The sequence below is a fragment of the Pimephales promelas genome, chromosome 17 (assembly GCF_988280905.1).
Source record: "Pimephales promelas chromosome 17, fPimPro1.hap1.1, whole genome shotgun sequence".
In the NCBI taxonomy this organism is placed as follows: Eukaryota; Metazoa; Chordata; class Actinopteri; order Cypriniformes; family Leuciscidae; genus Pimephales; species Pimephales promelas.
In genome coordinates, this window is record NC_142785.1 from 12238770 (window position 1) to 12262130 (window position 23361).

At 37.3% G+C, this 23361-nt stretch overlaps 1 protein-coding gene across 1 annotated transcript in view; it reads left to right on the top strand.

The window, feature by feature from the left end:
- waplb (WAPL cohesin release factor b) overlaps positions 1–23361 on the top strand; it is a 91543-nt gene that overhangs the window by 57004 nt on the left and 11178 nt on the right. The window contains exons 7-14 of the mRNA XM_039691107.2: positions 396–557; positions 8596–8732; positions 8822–8933; positions 9040–9267; positions 13488–13599; positions 13790–13887; positions 14776–14852; positions 22660–22832. Of these exons, the coding sequence (XP_039547041.2) occupies positions 396–557; positions 8596–8732; positions 8822–8933; positions 9040–9267; positions 13488–13599; positions 13790–13887; positions 14776–14852; positions 22660–22832 (1099 nt within the window). The remainder of the gene's footprint in view (positions 1–395; positions 558–8595; positions 8733–8821; positions 8934–9039; positions 9268–13487; positions 13600–13789; positions 13888–14775; positions 14853–22659; positions 22833–23361) is intronic.

A 23361-nucleotide genomic window follows, 5' to 3' on the forward strand; every position in this document is an offset into this window, starting at 1 on the left:
TCTGCTGTCACCAGTGAAGCCCACTGTAATATTAAGAGCACACTGACAGATATGCTTACACTTCACTTAAACTGTTTGTAAGCATTCTCATTAGCTCAGCACCTCCGTTTGCTCTGTTCCTATGAACAAGTTTTCAAAACAATGCATTATTCATTCAAGGATGTGGCGCTTGGCCATCTTGGAAGCGTTTTATTTAGCAGCTTTGCTGTTGGTTGTGGAGTCGGCCTTTTAGCCATTGCTGCATGAGGAATTTATAATGTTCTGTAGCCCATCTTTAGTCATCATGTTACATAACCAGCAGTGGGTTGGTTGTTGGCAGCTCATGGTGTATGTGAATCAACTCTGCCAGTGCATCCAAACATGTTATGATTTAATTCTAAGTCATTTTTGCACAGGCTGTTTCATCAGGAGGCAGTAAAGAGTCGAACTCAAACAAGGACGACGGAGTGTTCAAAGCTCCAGCCCCTCCTCCCAAAGTCACCAAGTCCACCACCATCCCCACAGAACCTTACCAGGACATGGTCACTGCTCTCAAATGTAGGAAAGAACACAAAGAGGTGAGTGCAAACACTTGACGCTAGGGCTGCACGATTAATCGGATTTTAATCACGATCATGATTTTGGCTTCCCACGATCAAATTCGCGTGATTGAACAATATTTAACACGGCGTATAATTATTTATTTTTTCCTTTTGCAAAGTTTCTTAAACGTCAAATAACACTTGCCAAGTTTCCATCCACTTGTCAATCGAATTATCCGAAGTTCGGTAAAAAAACTCTTGCGAATAAAGCTGGTGAAATGTATTTCCATCCAACGGCAAAGGTACTGCAATTCTTTTGTGCTTACAGAGATTAGACTGCAAGACAATCAGCGAGCATTTAGTTAATCTTTCTTTGACGTTTAGTTCTTCGTTTCTACGATTTTGTTGTTTTGTTTGTCTTGTACTTGTTTTTCTTTTTGTCATGTTTTGATGTTTTAATTGTTTTGTATCTAATGCTTTTGTATTTATGTTTATATTTTGTACGAAGCAAGTAAATTTAACAATGGAGCGTCAGCGTGTAATGGTAATCATATTAATTTCCTACTTGTGAATAATAAAGTTTACCTTGACTTTGAACATTCAAGCAAACATTTGCGAACAAAGTTTTACTGGACAAAATGGATTGCGTCATCTACCAACAAATGATCAATATTTCAAAAATTGTAGCCTAATAATGCTTAGTGCCAGCTAATAGCGACATATGTAAGGGATAATGTATAGCGAGGCGGTTGTGAGCCTGAAGGGGTTGTATTCGCTATAACAACCGTCTCTTTTTATCCTGCTTATTACATGGCTACCTACCGAATAAATCAGTAATTTGACCCAAAATATTCCTTAAGGAGTTTATTGATTTAAAAACGATTGTATTGCTTCTGCTAAAGAAAATAGTCTCTTCCGTCTCTGAACTGAGTCAATGGCAATGCTCTGTTTTTCTATGGATTGCCATTGCTATGATGATGCAGATGCACGTAAATGCCCGACGACAATGGAGGCGGCCTTTGGTGTGGGAACGACAGCTCTCCAAACAGTTCTGGGAGATCGTGGTTCAGAGACACCTCACGGAAACACTTTGGTTAAAGCATTTTTTTTTTTTTTTGCTTTGTCCACTTGTCTTTGTTGACACCCGCCATGTGTGCACAAACAGAGCGGAAATAGTGGCCGGCAATTCATTATTTATTCGGCAAATAACGTTTCCATCAGCTTTTATCGCATAAGCCGTATATCGATCAAGATAAAAACCGATGAGGCCAAATGTATTTCATTCGAGTCGCTATTCATGAAATTCAATCGAATTTTACTTTTTCCATAAGGTATTTTTCATTCGATATCACTTAATTTGGATAAAAACGTGTGGATGGAAACATAGCTGATGACTTTGAATTTTACCAATTAATCCACATGTGTCAAACTCAAGGTCCGCGGGCTGTATTCGGCGCGCCCTGTCATTTTATGTGGCCTGTGAGCTCAAAAGGTATATGATTGTCTTAAAATAAAGTACGTTTATGTTATAATAACACAGAGCAATATGCTTACATATATTTTACAGTTATTTGAATGCATTTGCTGTATTTGTACACTTGAATAAATAGTTATCAAATCGAATAATTTTATAATAATAATTTGTTATATAGTGCTTTTCTAGGTACTCAAAGCGCTTTACATTGAAGGGGGAATCACCTCAACCACCACTAATGTGCAGCATCCACCTGGATGACAAATGCAGAGAGAGTTATTTAACAATATGTTAAGTAGTAGCTGCATTTACACAGTTTTATAGTTACAACTGGCCCTTTGAGGCAAACCATTTTGCTGATGTGGCCCGGGGTAAAAATGAGTGACAACCCTGCATTAATCGAACTTGCATAGAGTATAATTCTGCCTTGAAATGTTCTCATTTGGTAACATTCGGTTATGGAATATTTGCTTTTTATCAATTGTATATTTAGAGTTTTATTTACATACATTTTATTTAGGTATAATGCAAGTTTATATTTTACTTCTTAAAATATATTTACACAATTTAAAATGGAAAACAGTGCTCCGTTGAAGTTTTGCTACTTTTCTTTGTTTTCTTTATTTTCTTTATTCTTTAAGGAGATGCACTGATTTTTGGTGAATAAGAGGACCTGCTTTATTTTGATGCACATATTTGTACATTATCAGGAATGTAGCGCAATATGGATGTGAAAGCAGATATAATTAGCCAATGTGACAATTTGTTTTGGTTAAAATCAACAAATAATCATAATTAACCTTCAAATGGTCTTTGTTTCTTGTTTACACTTCTGGTGTAAAGACCAGAAGTGTAAACATTTTTTTTTTGTTTACATACCTTCAGAACAACCAAATCAAGCCCAGTTTTTTGTGTGTATAGTAGGGCTGGGGTAAACGATTATTAACTAAACGATTAGTTGGGCGATTATTTTATCGATTAGTCGACTAATCTAATGACTAATTGGACGACTAATATAAAGAATATTTTTTCTGCTGCTCAATTAATAAAAAAAACAATATCTCAAATAAATACTAGCATAATGAATCAAGATACTATAAGCTGGCTAACGTTAGTCTAATGTTATGTATTTGAACACCATCATTATAACTCTACAACCGCCAAAACCGTGTTATTAAAATATTTTTTACAAACATTTTTTATCATAGAGAATGTTTTAATGTTAATATCAGCTGAGGAGGGAAACGGAGGCGGAGTTAGTGGTGCGATCGGAGGCTGCTACTACTGGAGATGAATCGGGAGAGGTTTGTGCACCTACTGATCAGAGCGCGTGCTGACACGGAGTAAAGGCCAATTTATACTTCTGCGTAGGGTGCGCGCAGTAGGTACGGCGTAGCATACGCACAGACGCGTCCCATACCGCGTACCCTTCCGCGTTGCCTGACGCGCACCTCTTCAAAAATGTAACTACACGTCGCGACGACGCGGACCGCAAGATCGGTGATTGGTCGGCTTGGTAGCATCGCATTTCCTCCTACGCATTTCCGCACGTAAGTTACCTTCTCACGCATTTCCACACGTACCATCTCCTCCGACGTCTTCTCTCATTTCTGCCTTTCAGTTTTAGTAATTTCACTAAAGTGAACTGTTTTTCCACCTCAATAAGCTCCAACTCCAACATGATCCACTCTCTTTCAATCGCTATTGCTTGTAGTAACCTAGCCGCGAGGAATCTAAACACAGTGGAACATTAAAACTCTCCGCCGCCAACTAGCGTTTCGGAGCAGTACTGCAGAGCAACCAAGACCTGAACGCAGAAGTATAAATGCTCATAACGGCGTCGCCTACGTGCGTAGCCAACGCCGCACATTACGGCGTACCCTCGACGCAGAAGTATAAATTGGCCTTAAAGCCTTGTTTATACTCGACACGTCCGCACGAGCGCGAATGTGCGTGCGGCAAAAATGACGCGTTTAGGTGGGCAAGACCAGGAAGACTGTGGCTGGCTGTGTGTACGTCTTTTTTTGTAACAGCGCGTGCGGCGCTGCGTCCGGAAGCGACTTCAAGCCGAATCTGCCCGAGCTTGTATCACCACACCGGCACCCAGTTTGCGCATCTAAATTGCAATTTTTTTTCTTAAGGGTTTGTTTACTGTGTGTGATTCATTTAATGGATATGGATTCTGCAATGTGTCGGTCTCCCACGTGTGTGTGGCAAGCTGTACCGCCGGGAACATGCAAAAAATAAATAAATAAAGAAGTGTCGACGCAAAAATATGACGTCAACGCAATTTTGACGTCGAATCATCGACGTCATCGACGGGCCGCTACAGCACTAGTGTATAGATAGATAATGTATGAAAAGTCACAAAATCGTATTCCACTGAGATGAAGGGAACTTTTTCTTTTGTTGAGTAAAAGTCGATTGGGGTCGTATAGACCTTATGACCTCATTGAGGGCTAATTGTGATCTCAATATTGATTAAAATAATCGTGATAATCATTTTGACCATAATCGTGCATGTTTAATCCAGTTAAATATTATTTTTATGTTTTTCAAAATATGTGAACTTGGGAACTGGGAAAGTTCCACAGGTTTTTGTAAGAGTATGGGGTGGGGTGTTAACCTCTGTCCCTCAATGGGAGTCTATATATCCTCAATAACAAAAATATAATACGTTTTAAATTTACACACATCAATCTGGTGCACTTTGAAAAGAAAGTCTTTGTCAAAACAAGTTGTGTGTGTGTATATATATCTCTTAGAAATCATGGAGCGGTCTGAAATAGTCACCGTAGGTGCATGTCCACTGTGAGAGACATAATCTAAAAAAAAATAAAAATCCAGAAGTCACAATATATGATTTTTTTTTTTTTAACTGCCAAAGAGAGGATCCAGCGAGAGCTTGATGGGGAAACTAGGAACGAAAGGCATCGTTATGATGATGCCAGCTGGGACTGGTAATGGAAAAGCACCAGTCTAGTTAATGAATGGGAAACACTGATACTTGCCCAGTACTTTAAACTAATAGGGGCTTTCACACCGGAGGAACATTATTCATAGTTCCTAGAGCTATTGGCAGAAGTTCCCGGTTTTCTGCGTGTTCACACCAAGAACTAGAAATGATTTTTGTTCTAGGTACTGCTTTTGGAGGAACTAATTTAACTCCTACTTCATAGTAGGGTCTGAACCAGCACTTTAGTGACTATCCGTGGCATTAGTATATGCTGATTGGCTGAATACATGCGAAACACCAGCACCCACTATTTTCAAAATGATTACAAATTCAAGTCTATTTACTCTATAAACCAACTCTACGAACATGAAACCGTGATAGATAGGCTTCTTAACCTTTACGCTTAATCCAACGCATCTTTGAGGGGACCAAGTCAAATATGATTGTTTCTGCTCAGCTAGCAACACTGGACATCATCCAAACGGCAAACGCCACTAACTTTTCATTACTATCTACTTTCTATGTATAATAGATCTATCTAATAACGTGTTAGATAGGACTATTTGACAAATCGTAAACTAATGAACATGGTGAATGTGAGCACTTTATGCTCAGGCTCTGACTCAGGACTGTCAAAATAAAGGTTCGCCGCGGTGTCAAAATAAGAGCCACAAATAAAATGCTGTGATGTGTGTGAAAAGCATAAAATGTTGTAACCAGTCCTCAAAAAATGTTTGAAATTATGTGAAAATAAATTTAATTGTTGCTCATTGGATTCCTAATTAGTTTGCTGCATTTACTGTAAACCAAGCTTATCTGAGATGCTTAAAATGAGTACTGGAACTGAAATATTCAAAATTAGTATCAAAATCTATATTTTGATAACACAAATCCAGATAGTTCATGCCCAATGCCACCAATAAGATGGTACAACTGGACCCTTTGGGACGTATGTGTTAAACAAAGAATAAAATAAAAAGCTGATTCTTTATTACTGTAGGTGTGGCTTAACTACTGCATTAAGACATTTATAATCCTCTAGACATTTGAACATTTGGCATTTGAATTTCAATTTAATTTGAAATTCAGTGGCATGGAACCAATGATGAAGGCATAAAGCTCTATTAATTATGCATACAAAGTAATGCAGCTGTTTTAATAAAACATAAATACCTATTGATGGCATCCACTGATGTTCTGTAGAGTAATTCTTATTTTTGGTGTTAAACAGTTAGAAAGTTGTGCAAGCCCACCTACATTACAACCCTCACCGTTTACTCTGCCCACTCACTGAATGAATGGTTTGGTTTTCATCAAAGCCAAACGTGTAATCTGTTCGGATTCTTCTACATTTACGCAGTTTTCAGACCCCAAACAGTTATAACAAATAAGACGGTGCTCTTGTTTTGTTATAACTCTGATTTGAGGTCTTTCTATTAGCTTGTATGTCTACATTATCAGTGAAAAATGAAGCGTAGCATGCAATATTTGGGAAATTACATTCCTTTGCATGGGCCCTGTGGAACAAATCTTAATCTGCTACAGAAAACTGCCTTTTAAATAATTTATTTTTAATATGACCGTAATTGGAGTAGCTAGTGTTGTCATGATACCAAAATTTCTGTAGACTGTACCAATACCATTAAAATTGGTTCTCAAATATTGAAAACGTTGTTTTGGCTTCACTTTTCAGGGCTTGTGCAGCACGCTTGGTATCAGTATATTAGATCCAAGCATTAGGTCTTAAGGAGATACCAGCCTAATAAACCTGATGCCATCTGTGTCATTAATTTTAATCAAACAACAAAAAACAAAGACAATCACTCACTGCTCTTTGAGTAAATAACTTTGATATATTTAATAAGAATCAATCTATATGCATTCACACAGTGAAGAAAATGCAATGTGTTTTTTTTTTTCATTTCATTATTCAATTTCTGTTGAAGGTTAAATAAATCTACGTTACCTGAACAACATGTATCATTGTTGTATTGCATTTGTCCTATTGTTTGTAATTTGATTCCTTGTTACTATTTTTAATAACTGAAATAAAATAATGGTGTTAAATCGTTATCATTTAAAATAAACAAAATCATGGAAAAAAAAATACTGGATTAAAAACAAAAGTAAGACTCCAAGTAAAACAGTGCTGAACTGAAATGTGCTAAATTAAATAATAATAATAATAATATATATATAAATTAATATATTAAAATGAGAACTTCTACAGAATGAACTTTCCAGAAAATAATTTAAACATTAAAATAGTACAGGTCAAATATATGTTTTTTTTTTTTGCTATAACTTTTATAAATTTCATGGGTAATGCTTTGCAAGTCCCATTTATTTCTTAACAAGGATGTAATATAGCTTTCATGAACTATATACAATATACAGTTTTACTGCATGCCTTATTGCAATTGTATCTTGATCGTTCATGTTAGTTTATAGTACATTAACTAAGGTAATTACAGATCAAATTAAAACTCAATTTAAAATGTATTGCTTAATGTTGAAATTAACAAACAGTGAATAATACTTCTACAACACTTAAAATTAGTTAATGCTAAAAATGGAATCTTATTGTAAAGCTTTACCATTTCATATAAATCCAAAGAGTCATGCTTAAAAATGAATGCATGCTTATTTAAATAAATGCAAAGGCCATAACATTAATGCTTTCGAATGATATATTAATGCTATATCATTCGATCAGCTATGGCCTTTGCAGTTTATTTAAATATGATCATCTTTAAGCATGACAGTATAAGCATCTTAATATGTTGACCTATATTAGATGTACAGTCTCTTTATTTGCTTCTCTTTTAGAACACTTGATTTATCTAATCAAAATAACAATATATAAGTGATTAAAAAAATGAAATCGAATGCGTTTCTGATTTTTTTTTCTGTTTCTATCGGCTGCATGAACATGTCAATGTTGAGAAATCAATTTAAAGCGTCACTAGCTTTAAATATGCAACTTTGCCAGCTAATGAATGCATAAAAGTGACCACCTGGATATAAACTAATGTAAATAGATGGTAAAAATTGCGACATAAATTATTTGGGTCAGGTCTGCGTGTGTTTGTCACATTACTTTAATCGCTTGAGGTAGCTGTTACTAATGATATTCCTCTCAGATTCGAACGCAAACATACTGCTGTTATTTCTCTGCTAATGCAGCATCTAGTCAATAAATGAATTACTTTTATGATGATATGGCAATATGCACTTTAGTGTTCTGTATTCATACTGTTTTGCTGTCAGTGTTTTAAATGCACATCTGAAGTGTCAGCGCTCTCTGTACTGCGCGCTGCCTCACGTGTCCTCTAGAGGCCGCTCTTGCTGTGTATAATGCCAGCAGTCTCTTCTCAGTGCTCTCGTGCTGCGTAATGGCCGCGCGCACATCTCAGCTGCTCCAGCAACGGACGCAACCAAGAAAAATGATCGGTGTGGATTTTTGCCGATATCGCGATCGTTCCACCAATCAACTTTTGGTACTGATATATCGGCAAAACCAATGAATCGGTCGACCTCTAATTAACACTGCTTGTAGCTTTGAAATACTGGGCTCTGTTGCACTGGTAGATGGTAACTGAGCCCATAAAATAACCAGCAACATGCTTTCTTTTTCTCTACAGTTGTACACCGTTGTCCAGCATGTGAAACACTTCAATGATGTGGTAGAGTTTGGTGAGAATCAGGAGTTCACCGATGACTTTGAGTATCTTGCCACTGGTCTGAAGACTGGTCAACCCCTTAACACACGCTGCCTTAGGTGCAGAAATCATTCCTCACTGTATATTCTGACCATTGTCCAATATGTAAGCTATGACCTAATGTTTGTTCATTACAATCCTTGTGCAGTGTTATTAGTTTGGCCACAAGATGCGCCATGCCCAGTTTCAGGATGCACCTGAGGGCTCGTGGGAAAGTGGCTCAGGTCTTTAAAACTCTCAGTGATGCACCTCAACATTCAGTAAGTCCAGACTTTTGACTCCCCTAAAATCTTTGTGGCTAATGTCTTACTGGGTGATTTCTTACATTTAATCTGTTCTACTTTGCTGTCCTTCCTCCTTCCTCAGAATCTAGCTTTGTGTACAGCCTCCCTTATGTACATTCTCAGCCGAGACCGCTTGAATATGGACCTGGATCGGGCCAGTTTGGATCTAATGATTCGTTTACTGGAATTAGAACTGGACAAATCCATCGCTGATCAGTTGACGACAAAAGAGATGAACAAAGTGAAAGAAAAGATTCGCAAACTCTGTGAAACCGTCCACAATAAGCATCTCGACTTGGAGAATATCACGGTGAGCTTGAGATCATCTTGTGGCTATGTCTATGTCTATCTCATCTTTATGGCTATGTCTGTGTACAAACTTTACTAAAATCAAGGTATTGCAATTGCATATTAATATCACATTTTCAAAGAATAAATCAATTACAAATTATGCAAATATTTATTTAGCACAATGCACAGTATAAAATAAAATTCAAACTAAAATGTTTAACTTGACCCCACTCATGTGTACACTAAATAATAATCTAATGGCCTGCAGAAAGGTTTTAAAATGAAACGTTCTCTCAAAAACAAAGCCGAGCGCAAACTTCTCATCAAACCAGGACCCAGTTTGCATGTCTAAATTAGTAACATTTTAAAAATTTGGCATACAATAGCATAAAAAGCCTTTTTAAATGAACAATAGTCCATGTTTAATACAAATGTACATGAAACTTAATGAAACATGTTCAGTGAATGTATTTAAATATTTAAGAGAGCATTAATTTAGTTCTATACATAGTTCCCAATCCCATATACATATGTTTTGTAATGTCACAAGTAATAATCTCAGGGTTTACTGGGTTTTACATGATTATTTTTGTATTGGTGGTGGAATAGCCTACTAAAAAATAAGCACTGTCATGTGTTTATCTTTCTTCTTCTCACCGATTCCTGATGGTTAGAGGACAGGTACTTGAGTTGTCCCCTGTCGTTTCAAGGAATAGTAAAACGGAGAGCGCGTCAAGGATATACGCCTCCACCGTTTGGAGCGGTGCACGCGCTGTTTGTGGAGACTCGCGCTGCCTTGTTTACTTTCGCCTGTCTCCGCAGTGCGAGTCTCCACAGACAGCGCGTGCACCGCCCTTGACCCGCTCGCAACCGGAATCGTCGCCATGGCGGCGCGCGTTGTTTAGAGCAGATATAGGTGGATAAACAAGGCTTCCGTCTCCTCGCGGGCTCAGATACACTGAAATGCGTCCGCACCACAGACATGTTGCTTCAGACAAGCACGTGCAGATCGCGGTTTCTGTTTGCGTCATCACAACATTTCGGCCGTATTGTTTCGGTGATAAAAGTCTTTCGGCCGAAAACCGAAAATGCACTTTTGGGCCATTTTCAGCCGAAAATTTTCGGCGGCCGAATATTCGGTGCATCCCTACTAGGGACGAGTTACGATCTTCGAATAGTCGGAACTGCGTTCGAAATTCAATCATAAAATTTCTTTTTCGAATATCGTTATATTTTCGCGCAATTCCAATGTGACATAATTGAATCTACTGTCATAGATTGCACAGCAGTGTATTTTCCTGTCGGGGACGCAAGGCGTCTCTAACATGACACCTTGAAACCCCTTACTGTGTGACCTAGGACAAACAACAGAAGAAGAGCATTGCTGTGACCGTTAACAGAGGTGGATAGTAACCTTTACTGCCTACTGGTAGTAACCATCTATAGTAACAAAGTAGGCTACATTTACTTTGTTACGTAGGGCGACGTTCCTCTCGTTACTTTATTTTAATGCAATACATGTTGTTAAATGCGTAGTTTATTCCAAGCGCGCTATATCTTTTATGGGCATGAGCGATGCTCAGTTTACAAATGAATCACTCTAACCACTACAAATGAGTCGATTCTGTTCAAAGACTTCATCAAACAAAGTTGTCAGGTCTGTCTAAATCGGTTCGCGAATTAGTTTGACTGATCTCTTCAATTTCCTGCACACACTGAATCTGAAGCGCTTTATTTCACACTCGACTCGGAGTCGTAACAGGAAGATTTAAGTACATCAAGAGCGTTGAATAAATTGGCCGTGGACCTACAGTTTAGTCTAGTGATAGCAAATCTGCAAATGCATCATATTTTTGCCTGCGATGAAGATCTGTTTGAACATCTTCGCATGCTGTCTGTGAATGAATGATTCCACAGGACGATACATTGAGTTCATTTAATTGAGGTAATACATTTTACAACCAAACAGATTATTAGGTGACAAAAGCACTACTACAAGTATGATGACATTATTGGTGAAATTTTTTGGACATACATTAATTATGTTTATGACATGCATACATTAATTTACAGGCTACTTTAAATAAGCTACCATTGTCCACAATTTATGAAATGAAACCCCTGCTATCCCGTGGTAATGTGTGTGTATTGTGCAGTGACATCACACGAATAGTGTTAATTGAAACTAATTTTGTTTAAAAAGTAGGCTATTGCAGTAACAGTGCAGGTTCACATAAAATCATTGACATATGACATTATTTTTTTACCTAACGAGTAGTGTTGTCAAAAAACTCGGTACTTCGGTACCAAGTCGGTACTAAAAAAAAAAATGTTACGGTACCAGCTTTTCTAGGTACCGAGTACCAGGTTAATCCAGTTCTGTTCTAGACGCGATGTCTGAAACGTGCACAGTTGCGTCCTCTTTATAACGCTGATATGGCTCTCTCTCTCTGAATCCACTTGTTGAAACGAAAGGAGGAAAGAGCCACATATGGAAATATTTTGGATTAGGCTAATGTCACGTTGCCATAAGAGGCCGATTACATTCGCAAATTCGCAATTTCAAATATAGGCGCGATTCAAGCGCGCTCATAATAAAAACTCGTTGGCGTTGCATAGCAACGACAGACGCCGCGTGAGAGCAAGCGCTTTGGAAAGAATAAGCACGCGCAAAAATATAATTAAAAAACACGCGCGACATGTGAACGGCCTCTAAAGTGCTTTCGGGGTAGTTTTACGAGGACATGAGCACAGTAGTATCCACCCGACACCAGAGTACTACTGGTATTAGTATTGTCATTTAATGTCAGTGCCAGTTCTTGGCGTATTCTTGCCTTTATAACTCAGCAGGTTTAAAAAGCCTTTTTAAAATTAAATATGAATGCAGTTTTAGATTAAATAAAAGGAGTCAAGTCAAATAAAACATGTTTTATGGTAATGCTACAAAGATACCATTCATCAACATTACTTAGTTATCAACGCATTGAGTGAACAATATATTTTTACAACATTAATTAATGTTTGAAAATGTTATTTATTACAAACACCTGATTGTTCATGTTTGTTCACTTAATTCATTGTGCATTAAATAAATAATGGATTAAAACTTTACAAACAACTTTAAAAATGTGTTAGTGTATACGATTGTTTATTTTAGGTCATTTTATCTAATCTTTTTCTAAAGTGTTTATAATACAAATGTACAGTTTCCATACTTGTAACCGTGATAAACACTTAAATATATGTAAATTTAAACTAAGCTTTGGTACCGAAATTGGTACCGAGAACCGTGAATTTTAACTGGTATTGGTACCGAATACTGAAATTTTGGTACCGTGACAACACTACTAACGAGCATCTTGTTTGTTGATGCAAAAACGGACTGTCGTGCTTGTTTTTTATTATTCTGTTAACTACCGGCATGTTAAAAAAACGACGAAAACATGTTACTTGTTTGATTAATAAATATTTTGTTTGTTTGATGATAAATCACTAAAGATGATATGAAGACCTTTGGCCACCCTTTCTGTTATTGTGAGTGTGCTTTTTTTTTTCCTTTCTTTTTTTAGATTTTCGAATGATAATCGACTTGCTCCTCGATTTTCGAATGCCACTTTTGGCAGTTATTCACATCCCTAGTTCACTCGAAAATTACTAATATTAGTTAAAAATAAAAAATTGGACTCTTTATCGACTTTCTTGGAGAAGGTTTAACATGCTGTTGACAGTGTAGTTTTTGTAAGCAGTCAGAAAAGTAATCAGAAAGAAATGGAATTCAAGGATTTTAAAAGTTGAGTTTCAACATCAGCATTTTCAAAAACCACAGAGACATGACTCACTTGTCAAAGACATCCATCTGGAGCATGTGCCCATAGGCCAGCAATTAAAAATACACAAACTGAACACAGCAGATCCTGTGTGAACGCCTACTTAGACTTTTGCACACTAAAGCACCATGATTAAACCCTCTACAAGATGTTATCTCTTAACTTTAATTTAAAACACCCTTTACTAATGTATTATGTTTACTTGTTTTAATGTTTTTGCTTGAGCCATTAGACTGTCTAATATTATCAAGTCGTGTTTCTTTGAATTTCACACCCTCGATTTACATTAGTTTTAATGTTCTGTTCTGCAAATAGAACTTTCACATTTGCATAATGGTGTCATTATAGCTGAATGGAATGCATTTTTTTATAATATCTCTCAGACTGATTGTGCATTGTCTTTTTCTCGCAGACGGGACATTTAGCCATGGAGACGTTGTTATCGTTGACGTCAAAGAGAGCGGGGGATTGGTTTAAAGAAGAACTCCGGCTTCTGGGAGGCCTGGACCACATTGTTGATAAAGGTCTTCTGCTTTTACAGTGTATTTGCTTAAGTGACCTGTATAGAATTAATGGCCTATTTAAAATCGAATATCAGAGAGATGTTAATTTTCTATGAAGTGATGGCCATCCCTTTTGCCTGAGTTTAAGATGCATGCATTTTTGAATAAGATGCTTTTAACCGTGAGTTTATGTGCATGTATGTTTCCTTAGTTAAAGAGTGTGTGGAGAACCTGAGCCGAGAGGATGATAAGGAGAACCTTGTGGCGTCATTGTGGGGGGCTGAGAGATGTCTTCGTGTTCTAGAAAGTGTAAGTCTGATACTCATCCACACTTTTGAGTTGTGATTCTTGGATATTAATTGTTATTGTTATGTGCAACCAGGTGCAGTATCCATCTTATTTTGCAATGCTGAAGTAAGCTATTTTTTGTGAATGTGTGAGACATTCTATAAGAAATTCCAGTTTGCAATATCAAGCACATATTTTTGTACAGCTAAAAATAACTGGAAGGTAATGACACCAGAAGCCTCACATTCAAGTTACAAATGGCCATGCTCAACCCACTGTCATATTTAAAAACAAGGTGGAAAATGTTCCCTGAATGAGTTAGATCAAGTAGATCCAGGCTGTTTCTCCTTGAACCACAAACCCCATTAACATAGTTTTTAATTGAAAGTCGCATACATTAAAGCATGAACAGAATAAAAGGATATATGTCACATGGTTTTTACAATAAGACATTTCCAAAGATGTGATCTTGTTGTGATATACACTACAGTTCAAAAGTTTGGGGTTAGTTTTTTTTTGTTTTTGAAATAAATACTTTTATTTAGCAGTCATGCATTAAATTGATCAAAAGTGACAGTAAATGGATTTGTTAAAGCGCTGTTTTTGTTTTAGTAATGATGCTGAATTCAGCTTTGCATCACAGGAATAAATTACATTTTTAATATAGGCTATTTTCAAGTAAAAAAAGGTAATTTTAAATTGCAATAATACTTCAAAATATTGCATTGTTTAACTACAAATTTGATCAAATATATTTAGCCTTGGTGAACATAAGAGACTTGCAAAATTGCAAAAATGTTTTAAAAAAATCTTTACCAACTTCAAATTTTTTACAATGTTACTTTGACTATTTAAAGGGATTTTTTTAAAAAAAATATGTTTGTATTTTTATATATTCTCTTGATACAGGTAACCGTTCACAATCCAGAAAACCAGGCTTACCTGATTGCGTACAAGGACTCTCAGCTCATAGTGTCTTCAGCAAAGTAAGTGCCTCCAAAATAAATGCAGTCTAGCTTTGGTTTTACAGTAATGTAGCAGTACTCTTGTCTCTGACTGAACTGACTCTGATACTGTTCAGTCAGGCAGGGTACAGGTTAACCGTGGACTTTGTGCTTGCTTTTGCTCATTACAGCAGACGGCCTCCAGACTCATTAACAACCCCAATAGCTACAGGGACACTTTATCAACAGCACCAGCTGCCAAGACCATAAGCATAGAGCTGCTGTGCCAGAGAACACTCTCAGATGCAGCTCAAGCCATGCTGACATTTCTTAAAGAGACCAATCATTTCAAACATTAACAAGAGTTGCATACTGTCTCAAGTGTCCAACTAAAGAGCACTTAAAATGATAGTTAGTCATTTAAATTAGTTGTCATTTACTCCCTCATGTCATCCCAAACACTGCATATACACATGAAAGTTTACAAATATCAGGAGATATCAAGCACTGTAAAGCTAGTTCATCTGGATTTGACATCACACAACTTCATGCTCCGTTTTAGAATATGAACTAAAAGTAGTCAGATTATGATTAAAAAAAACTTGTGTTCAGTCTATTCCTCAAACACAGCTATAGCTTCAGAAGACTTCGAGTTCAGAGATCTACTTTCACATTTTCTTAATAGTGTAAACCTCTATGGAGTTACATGGCCGCAAATTTGCTTAAACCAATTATTTCTTTCCAAATGTATTGTATAAGAAACCCCATTGCAACAGATAATAGCTAGGGTAATATAATTTTTTTACATTTTGCCTCACATTCACCCATTCATACACCAACGGCGGTGTCAGTCATGCAAGGCGCAATCCAGCTCTTTGGGAGCAGTTGGGGTCTTGCTCATGGACACATCGACACTTGGTCAGGTGGAACTGGGAATTGAACCACCAACCTTATGTTTTGTAGACAACCTACATGAACCACTGCCGCCCCATACAAAGTATAGGCACACAAAATACAAAGTATATTGTACACATAGTAGTCATAGTTCATCTAATGTACGTTACATTTTATGAAGATATACATAAAAAAAAATGCCAAATGCGGAATATTTTACCACATTCTATAAAAAGGGTCCTAATAGCACATGAGTCACATTAACTACTACAACACATGATTATACCTTTCTTCATATGCGTTATATATATATATATATATATATATATATATATATATATATATTTTTTTTTTTTTTTTTGCTGGCCTTGGTTTCAGAAATCAGTATTTCAAATCACTTTTTATTTAATTGATATTTTTATCTCTATTATGCCCAGCGTGTAATTCTCACAACACTTTTTGTGCTGCAGATATGAATGATATATCAAAGTGCTCATACTCTCTAAGCAATCAAAATTCTTGCCTGGAACTGGAAGATGATAAAACGGGTAACAATTTATATAGACTTACTTTGAAAGAGGGAAGCAAAGTCATATCTAGAGACCATAATGTCAAAGAGATGTGAAGGCTCTTTTGATTTGGGCCAGTAAGAATTTACAAGATAGCAAACACCCCAGCCTGATAGCAACACATTAAAAACAACTAAAAAAAAATGCCATGAAGCAACGCCTTGGCATGTGACTTTTACATGGGCAAGTACCACTCACATTTTCAGATTTCAGTTTGCATATTGAGTATTGGTGCACGATATATCGGCAGCTGATATAATGTTGGTCTGTGGTCAATTTTTTTACACATCGGTAATTTGGTATCGTTCCGAATCCGATGTCAAAATAGAGCCGCTGTGAACTGGCCGATAATTATTCCTGTGTATTTGACGTGTGTGTAGATGTGAGTGTGGGGGCAGGGATGTTTGTTTTTGCACGAGCACATACAGTACAAGTGTAAGTCCTGTCAGATTAAACATCAAGAGCAAGAAGACTGAAACTTGCGTGCGAAGGTGTATTTTTTTTTGGTCCTGCTAAGGCCTTATTTGACTAGTGAGTGATGTAGATGTTTAACTGAGAGAACGTGTGTGCACTCACCATCCAGACTGATCTCATGAAGTAGCGTGTGTATGACACGCCAATTCGTATTTCCATTTTTGGCGTGCTATCAGTAAGGGTTAATGCCCGACGAGGTGTCCATTGTCAGGTTTTAATGGACGACGGCGAGGCGTAAACCGGCCGACACGCAGCGGAGGACGGTTGCCTCCGCCGAAGTCCATTAAAACCTTACAATGGACACCTCGGAGGGCATTAACCCGCTTATACCATGGTCACTTGCCAAATAAAACATTTTTAAAACATTAGTTTATATTTTAATTAGGCTAAATCTAGTTTTTACAAATAATAACTTGACTGACTGTTTATCTAGCAACCAGAGATATTTATAGTCCGCTTAGCTCGTATCCCTTTAGGTTCACAAATGCATTTTTTTTTCATGAAACACAAAGGTAGGCATAGTTTTTTATTACACCTAAAACAATTAATCAAACAACAATAAAAAAACAATTAGCTCTGAGCTCCAGCGATTTGCGCTTAACGTTATAGAGGGCAATAAATTAATCAGATCAAAGAGAGGGTCATTTGCCTCAGGCTCCATAGGCTTGAAACGCTGTAACGTTCAGCCTTCTCCTGCCTTGGTTGTCTGGACAGCTGCGTAAAACTCCCGCAGGGTCTCATTCAGGGGTGCGTTTCCCGAAAGCATCGTTATCCAACTATGGTCGCAAGTTACGTCGTTACCAATAGAGTTCAATGGAGCAGAGCAGCAGCGGTGTAATTTTCTCCGTTTTATTTACATTTTTTCTTTCTTCAGCAGCATACCAGTCGTCAAAGTTGCCATATTCTCCATAAATGTTAAAAGAAATAGCACGAAGTCGCTCATTGTTGTATTAGGCTATAATATCTAACGTTAGATGATAGAGCATGTGACTGCCTGTTGCTATGGTTACTCACAGCCGTTGTAGGCAGCGCATTTATTTATTAATTTCGAATGGTAAACAGGCAGTTTCACCAGAACTACTTTACTAGGTGTCCTCTATCACTTTTTAACGGACACCCTGCAGCCAATCAGAATCGAGTATTCACCCAGACCATGGTATAAAGACGCATAATCGCCTTTCAGCGTGTTTATGAACGCCATTGACTTAACGTTATATAAATATATGACTTACCTCAACCCGTCCCTAAACCTAACCGTCACTGGGGTTAATGGCATTTATGACTGTTCCCTTACCATCCTAGGTAAAAAAAAAGATATGACTTACCTCAACCCCATCCCTAAACTTAACCTAAAGATTTGACTGCGTGTTCGGACACGCGGAATGACGCGGACGTTAATGGCGTAGACATATACGCATACACGCGGATAGCTCAAAATGCGTAGAGATAACACGCCACCTGACTCGAAAGTGGCGTATATGTTTACGCAAAAGTCATGATGTCATGTTGCACCATCGTCAAACTCTCTCTCTCTCTCTCTCTCTCTCTCCCTCCCTCATGCATATTAATGAATTGAGTTGACTGAATATCTTTGAGAATACAAGATGAAGTTTTTTTTTTTTTTTTTTCTGAACTACCCCTGGTTGTGAATTGTGACAATGTAATTGAATTGTGATAACGTAAAATAACGTTGCCTTAAAAGCTTTCTCTAAATAGCTTTCCACACATTCAGATGACAAACCACACTTTCAACCTAAAAAAAAATCGATCTAGTGATGAAATGTTTTCTTTGTTGACACAAATCTTGTGCGATGTCCTAAACTGCCTGCATAATCACACAACATGTGCGAACTAATGACTTTGAACTGATTCACTTTAATGAACGGTTAAAACAATAGACCTTATTTGCAAATACCGGAAGTAGCTAACCGCGGCCATATTGTTGACATGACATCTGTCCTGCTGCCCTTAGCAGCACGCAGATTTGAGTTGAGGGGGAGTTTCATCTCGTCAGTATCAAGAGAAGATAGGCTTGATTGGTGTGTGGACCCACATCAAAATTAAATAATAGCATTAAGTAAAGATCCGTCCTTATTGCCAGCCGTAACCTATCCGGATATTTATAACGATCTCGTTCATACAGTATCCGTATAACGTACAAACTACAATTTACCTCAACAAGGCAACATGAACGACACTCGTCTCATTCGTGGAGGTGGAAAAACAAGTGCAAGATTTGTTGTATTAAAATGTAAGTGCAAAAGAAAAGGCATGAGAGTCGGTTGTTTTTGTCAATTTTAAGTTTACAAACACTGATGAGGCAGATCGAATAAGGTCTATTGATCTATCCAACACTGAACTCAAGAGACATGAATCGTTAGCTTAGAATTATAAGGTTCTATCTCCACTTTTGATCGAAATTGAGTTTTTGACGTAATTTGATCCATTAGGTGTTTATTAATGCCTGTGTGGTGGTATTTTTGTAAAAAAAAAAAAAAAGATTAATAGATAAAGCTATAATAGAAGATTATACTACATAACAGTTTTGCCAGCTGGGATGTAAAACCTTTGATGCTCAATATCTCAGAACTACCCTAAACGGAGATATAACCTTGTAATTCTAAGCTCACGAAATAGGAAGTGCTTTGCAATAAGATTCCATTTAGTCTAGTTAACTACATTAGTTAACATTCTATTAATATTTTCTATTCGGATTTACTCCACGACAAAACCACCCCAGTCATTCTACAATGATTCATTCCTTCCACAAACTTAGTAAAGATATCTTTAAAAGTCCAAGTTACTACAGTGGCTCAGTCTTAAGTTTATCAAGTGACGAGAATAATGTTTGTGCGCAAAAAAAACCCCTAAAATAACGACTTTACTCAACCATCTCTTCTCTTCCATGTCATTCTCCTAAGCTGTTGAAGTAGAGAAACAGCGCAGTGCTTCTGGGTTGTACGTCAGAACGTAGGCTCACTATTGGCTGACGTGGTCGTCTGTGATGCTTTTCGCCTGTGATGCTGGCCAATAGTGAGCCTACGTTCTGATGTACAACCCAGAAGTGCTGTGCTGTTACACTACGTAAACTCACTCAGGGGCCTACAGGGAAGAAAAGGAATAGTTAAATAAAGTTCTTATTTCTTTATTTTTTTATTTTTTTATTTTTTTTTGTGCACAAAAAGTATTCTTGTCGCTTGATAAACTTAATGTTGAGCCACTGTAGTCATTTGGACTAGTTTAAAGATATCTTTACTAACTTTGCTGGGCTGGCAGATATCAATTACCTTGCAGCCTATGAAGGTGTGAGCCAGCTTTCAGATTTGTTTTCCAGAAGATGAAGGAAGGTCTTACGGGGTTGGTACAACATGAGGGCGAGTAATTACTGACAGAATATTTTGGTGAACTATCCCTGTAAGCATCTCTTATAGGAAATCAAGCTCATACTTGTCTGCTTGAGGCAGTCTGGCCTCAGCTAATGGCCCAGCTCTCTAGATGAGGTCAGACCCTTCAAAGAGTGCAAAGCGAACTAAACAGGGTGCTCAGGACTATGAAGAGGATCTAGATGAGTCAACAAAGTCTTTTGAAAGAGCTCGTTCAGCTGGCTCTAATTCAATTAAGAGAGTACGGCAGGCCTGCATTAATGATGATCCCACTAATATATGAGTACATGAACCTTTACCTCCATTTCCCATCTCGCTCACTAATGAACTCGCATTATGCTAAGCGTATTAGTGGGATTTTACACGAAGCTGGTCATACTGTAACACTTGTGCTTTGGTTGCTGACTCTCTCTCTGTTGCCATCTCTCACACACACACACACACACACCTTGGGGGCTAATAGAGCGGAAGAGCTAAGTTTCCCCCCTCTAGTGAAAGCTAGCGCAGCTTGTGTTAGTGTCTGCTGACCTTGGCTGTGGTGTAAATGTAATCCATTAGGATGCTGCAGGCTGTTTTTCCATCTCGAGTGTTGCTCTGAATGGCCATTATTTAAATGCTGATGGAGCACTTGTAGGACCAGATTTAGAGTTAAAATGTTCTAATGTGATGTCACTTTGTACATTGAGTCTATTGATGCCCTTTCAAAGACTGTAAATTATGATTTTATTTATCAAGAGGAGTTATTTTTGTGCTTAAACCAAAAATATGAAGTTTGCTAGGGTCCTTAAAGAAGTTTCTTAGCTGTTTTTTTTTTTGCTGCAGGACAGATTTTTTTGTCCTTCAAAGTGCCAAGTTTTAAAGGGCCATGAAACTCCGTTTCAGCTCTAGTTAGTTCTCACCACAGTTTTGAAAATTGATACAAAAGTGGGCATGAAAAGCTGCGGAGTGGTGCGGCAAGAGGGGAAACAGACAACAGAACAACGTCTTCTGATTCAGGCGATTTCATTTCGCTCTCGTTGAGTTAAAAGCATCAAAGACTCCGACAAATGCATGCCGCAATTAACAATTACATGCAACAAAATCAACACATCTATTATACATGGTTTATTGTTTGACTGCTTTAATTTAAATCAAAAGTATAATAATGAACATGCTATTGCATTTTTAATGACTTTCGAGACTTTAACTTCAATAGGTACTGATACTGGGAAAATATGTGATGTTGAGTATCGCAATAACAATATTTCTTGCGATATAGAATTTACCCCTAGAGAAATGCTATTTTTATTATATTTTTTTCTTTATCTTTAGAAGAATATTGCAGTTTTTTTTGTTTTTTTTTCAGGAGTTACACTTGCAAATTTTTGTTTAATGGTTGTCTTTGAGACTGCTATTATCACGTGGCATTTCGTTAGCAGTTTTGGTAGATGTGGGCTTACATTTTTTGAAGTCTTCATAGCCCTGAGGCTGTTTCAGATAAGATGATTGAGAACGTGTCCAATTTTTTTTGCACTATTTATTGACACTGTCACTTGTGTTAACATATCGCGAACATGAATCATGAATGCATCTCTCACTCTCACTACGTGAGCATTTACGTCTCACAGCATGTCATTGGAAACCATCACGTGCTGTTGTGAATAATTAAGAGAACCGTCATCAGACACACTCTTAATTATTGAGACACAGAAGACATGAATGTACTGTAGGTGTTAAATATATCCTGTGACATTTACACAATGAAGATTTTAAATCCTGAAGACTAATAAATAGTGCAACAATTAACTAGTTTTCTCCCACAATTAAAATCAACAGATGCTAACATTGTCTTTTATTATGTGCTACACTTACCTCTGTTAAAATGCATTGTAGTATTTCATGTAAACACATTGAATGTGGGCATGTTCATGGTTTTTGAGAATGAGGCCGTGTCATGCAACCGAACCATGTTGACATGTCTAATTGAACTAACTTCTACCAAATGACAAATTAATTTCTGCCAAAATACTGCAAAGTTTTATTGGATGTAAATTTTTTTAGTTTTATCCTCCGTTTTACAGGATAAGGCTTTTATTTTACTATCCCATTCCTAACTATGCGTAATTATATAGTTAGCTGCATTTTATTATTTGCATTTATCATTGTTTATCCCTAGGCTCTCTGCCAAGTTATCAGAACAGGTCTGTGACCCACTCTTTGAGAACCAATACCTTAAATTAATTTACATGTGCAATTGTTGGTTCTCTTGTTGTTCTGAGCCACATATGATTGACTTTCTTTTGTGGAACGCAAAAAGAAATATTTTGAAGAATCTTCATGCTGTGCTTCTTCATACAATGAAATTTAAATAAACAAAATAAAAAACACCATAAAAACTATTTGACGTGCACTACATATACCAAGACTTCTGAAGTTATTTAACTTTTGTGTGAGAGAATTAGTGAACTGTTCTTTTAAGATGTTTTTGGTTATTAAAGCAATAATTCGTAATTATTTTTAGGGACATGACATCTTTGACTTTGTTTTTAGGGCCTTATGGCACTGTGAGGAGATGATCCAGAGGTACAGTCGAGAGGTGAACAGAGGCCTGTGCTCGTCAGGCACACCGCTACCTTACTGCAGCAACAGCAATGTGGGGAAAGCTGTAGAAGACTGTATGCGAGCCATCATTGGAGTCCTGTTAAATCTCACACATGATAACGGTAAGGACAAAGACCAGAATGTTTTCCAATTTGACTGAAGGAATATGTTCCAAACTAAATGACAAACAGGGCTTCAGACTGTGACCGAATTTTACATCAAGTCGCACAAGTGCGACCAGTAAATTTGTCGCATGTTAAACGCGTGGTTAAACGTGGAAGGGGCGCGTCAATGAATCTGGAATAAGTGAGTGTGACAAGAATAGAGAGCGCGGAGTGCGCGGATATGTCTGAGCAATGAGTGATCTATCGTTACAGAGTAGCGTTACCGAGTAGCGAATGCAAACAAAATGAAATGGACTCATTACTGAGTAGCGAATGCAAATAAAATGGAATCCTTTGCATATTCTTTCTTATGTATATCTATTAGCAGTTAACTATATATATAAAGTTAACTGTCTATACCATATTGAATTGCATAGCATCATATTTTTCTCCATTGCATCGTATTACATTGAATCACATAGCGTTGAATTGAATCGAAATCAGATCGCACTCGATCGTGAGAATAGCGAATTGTATTGCATCGCAT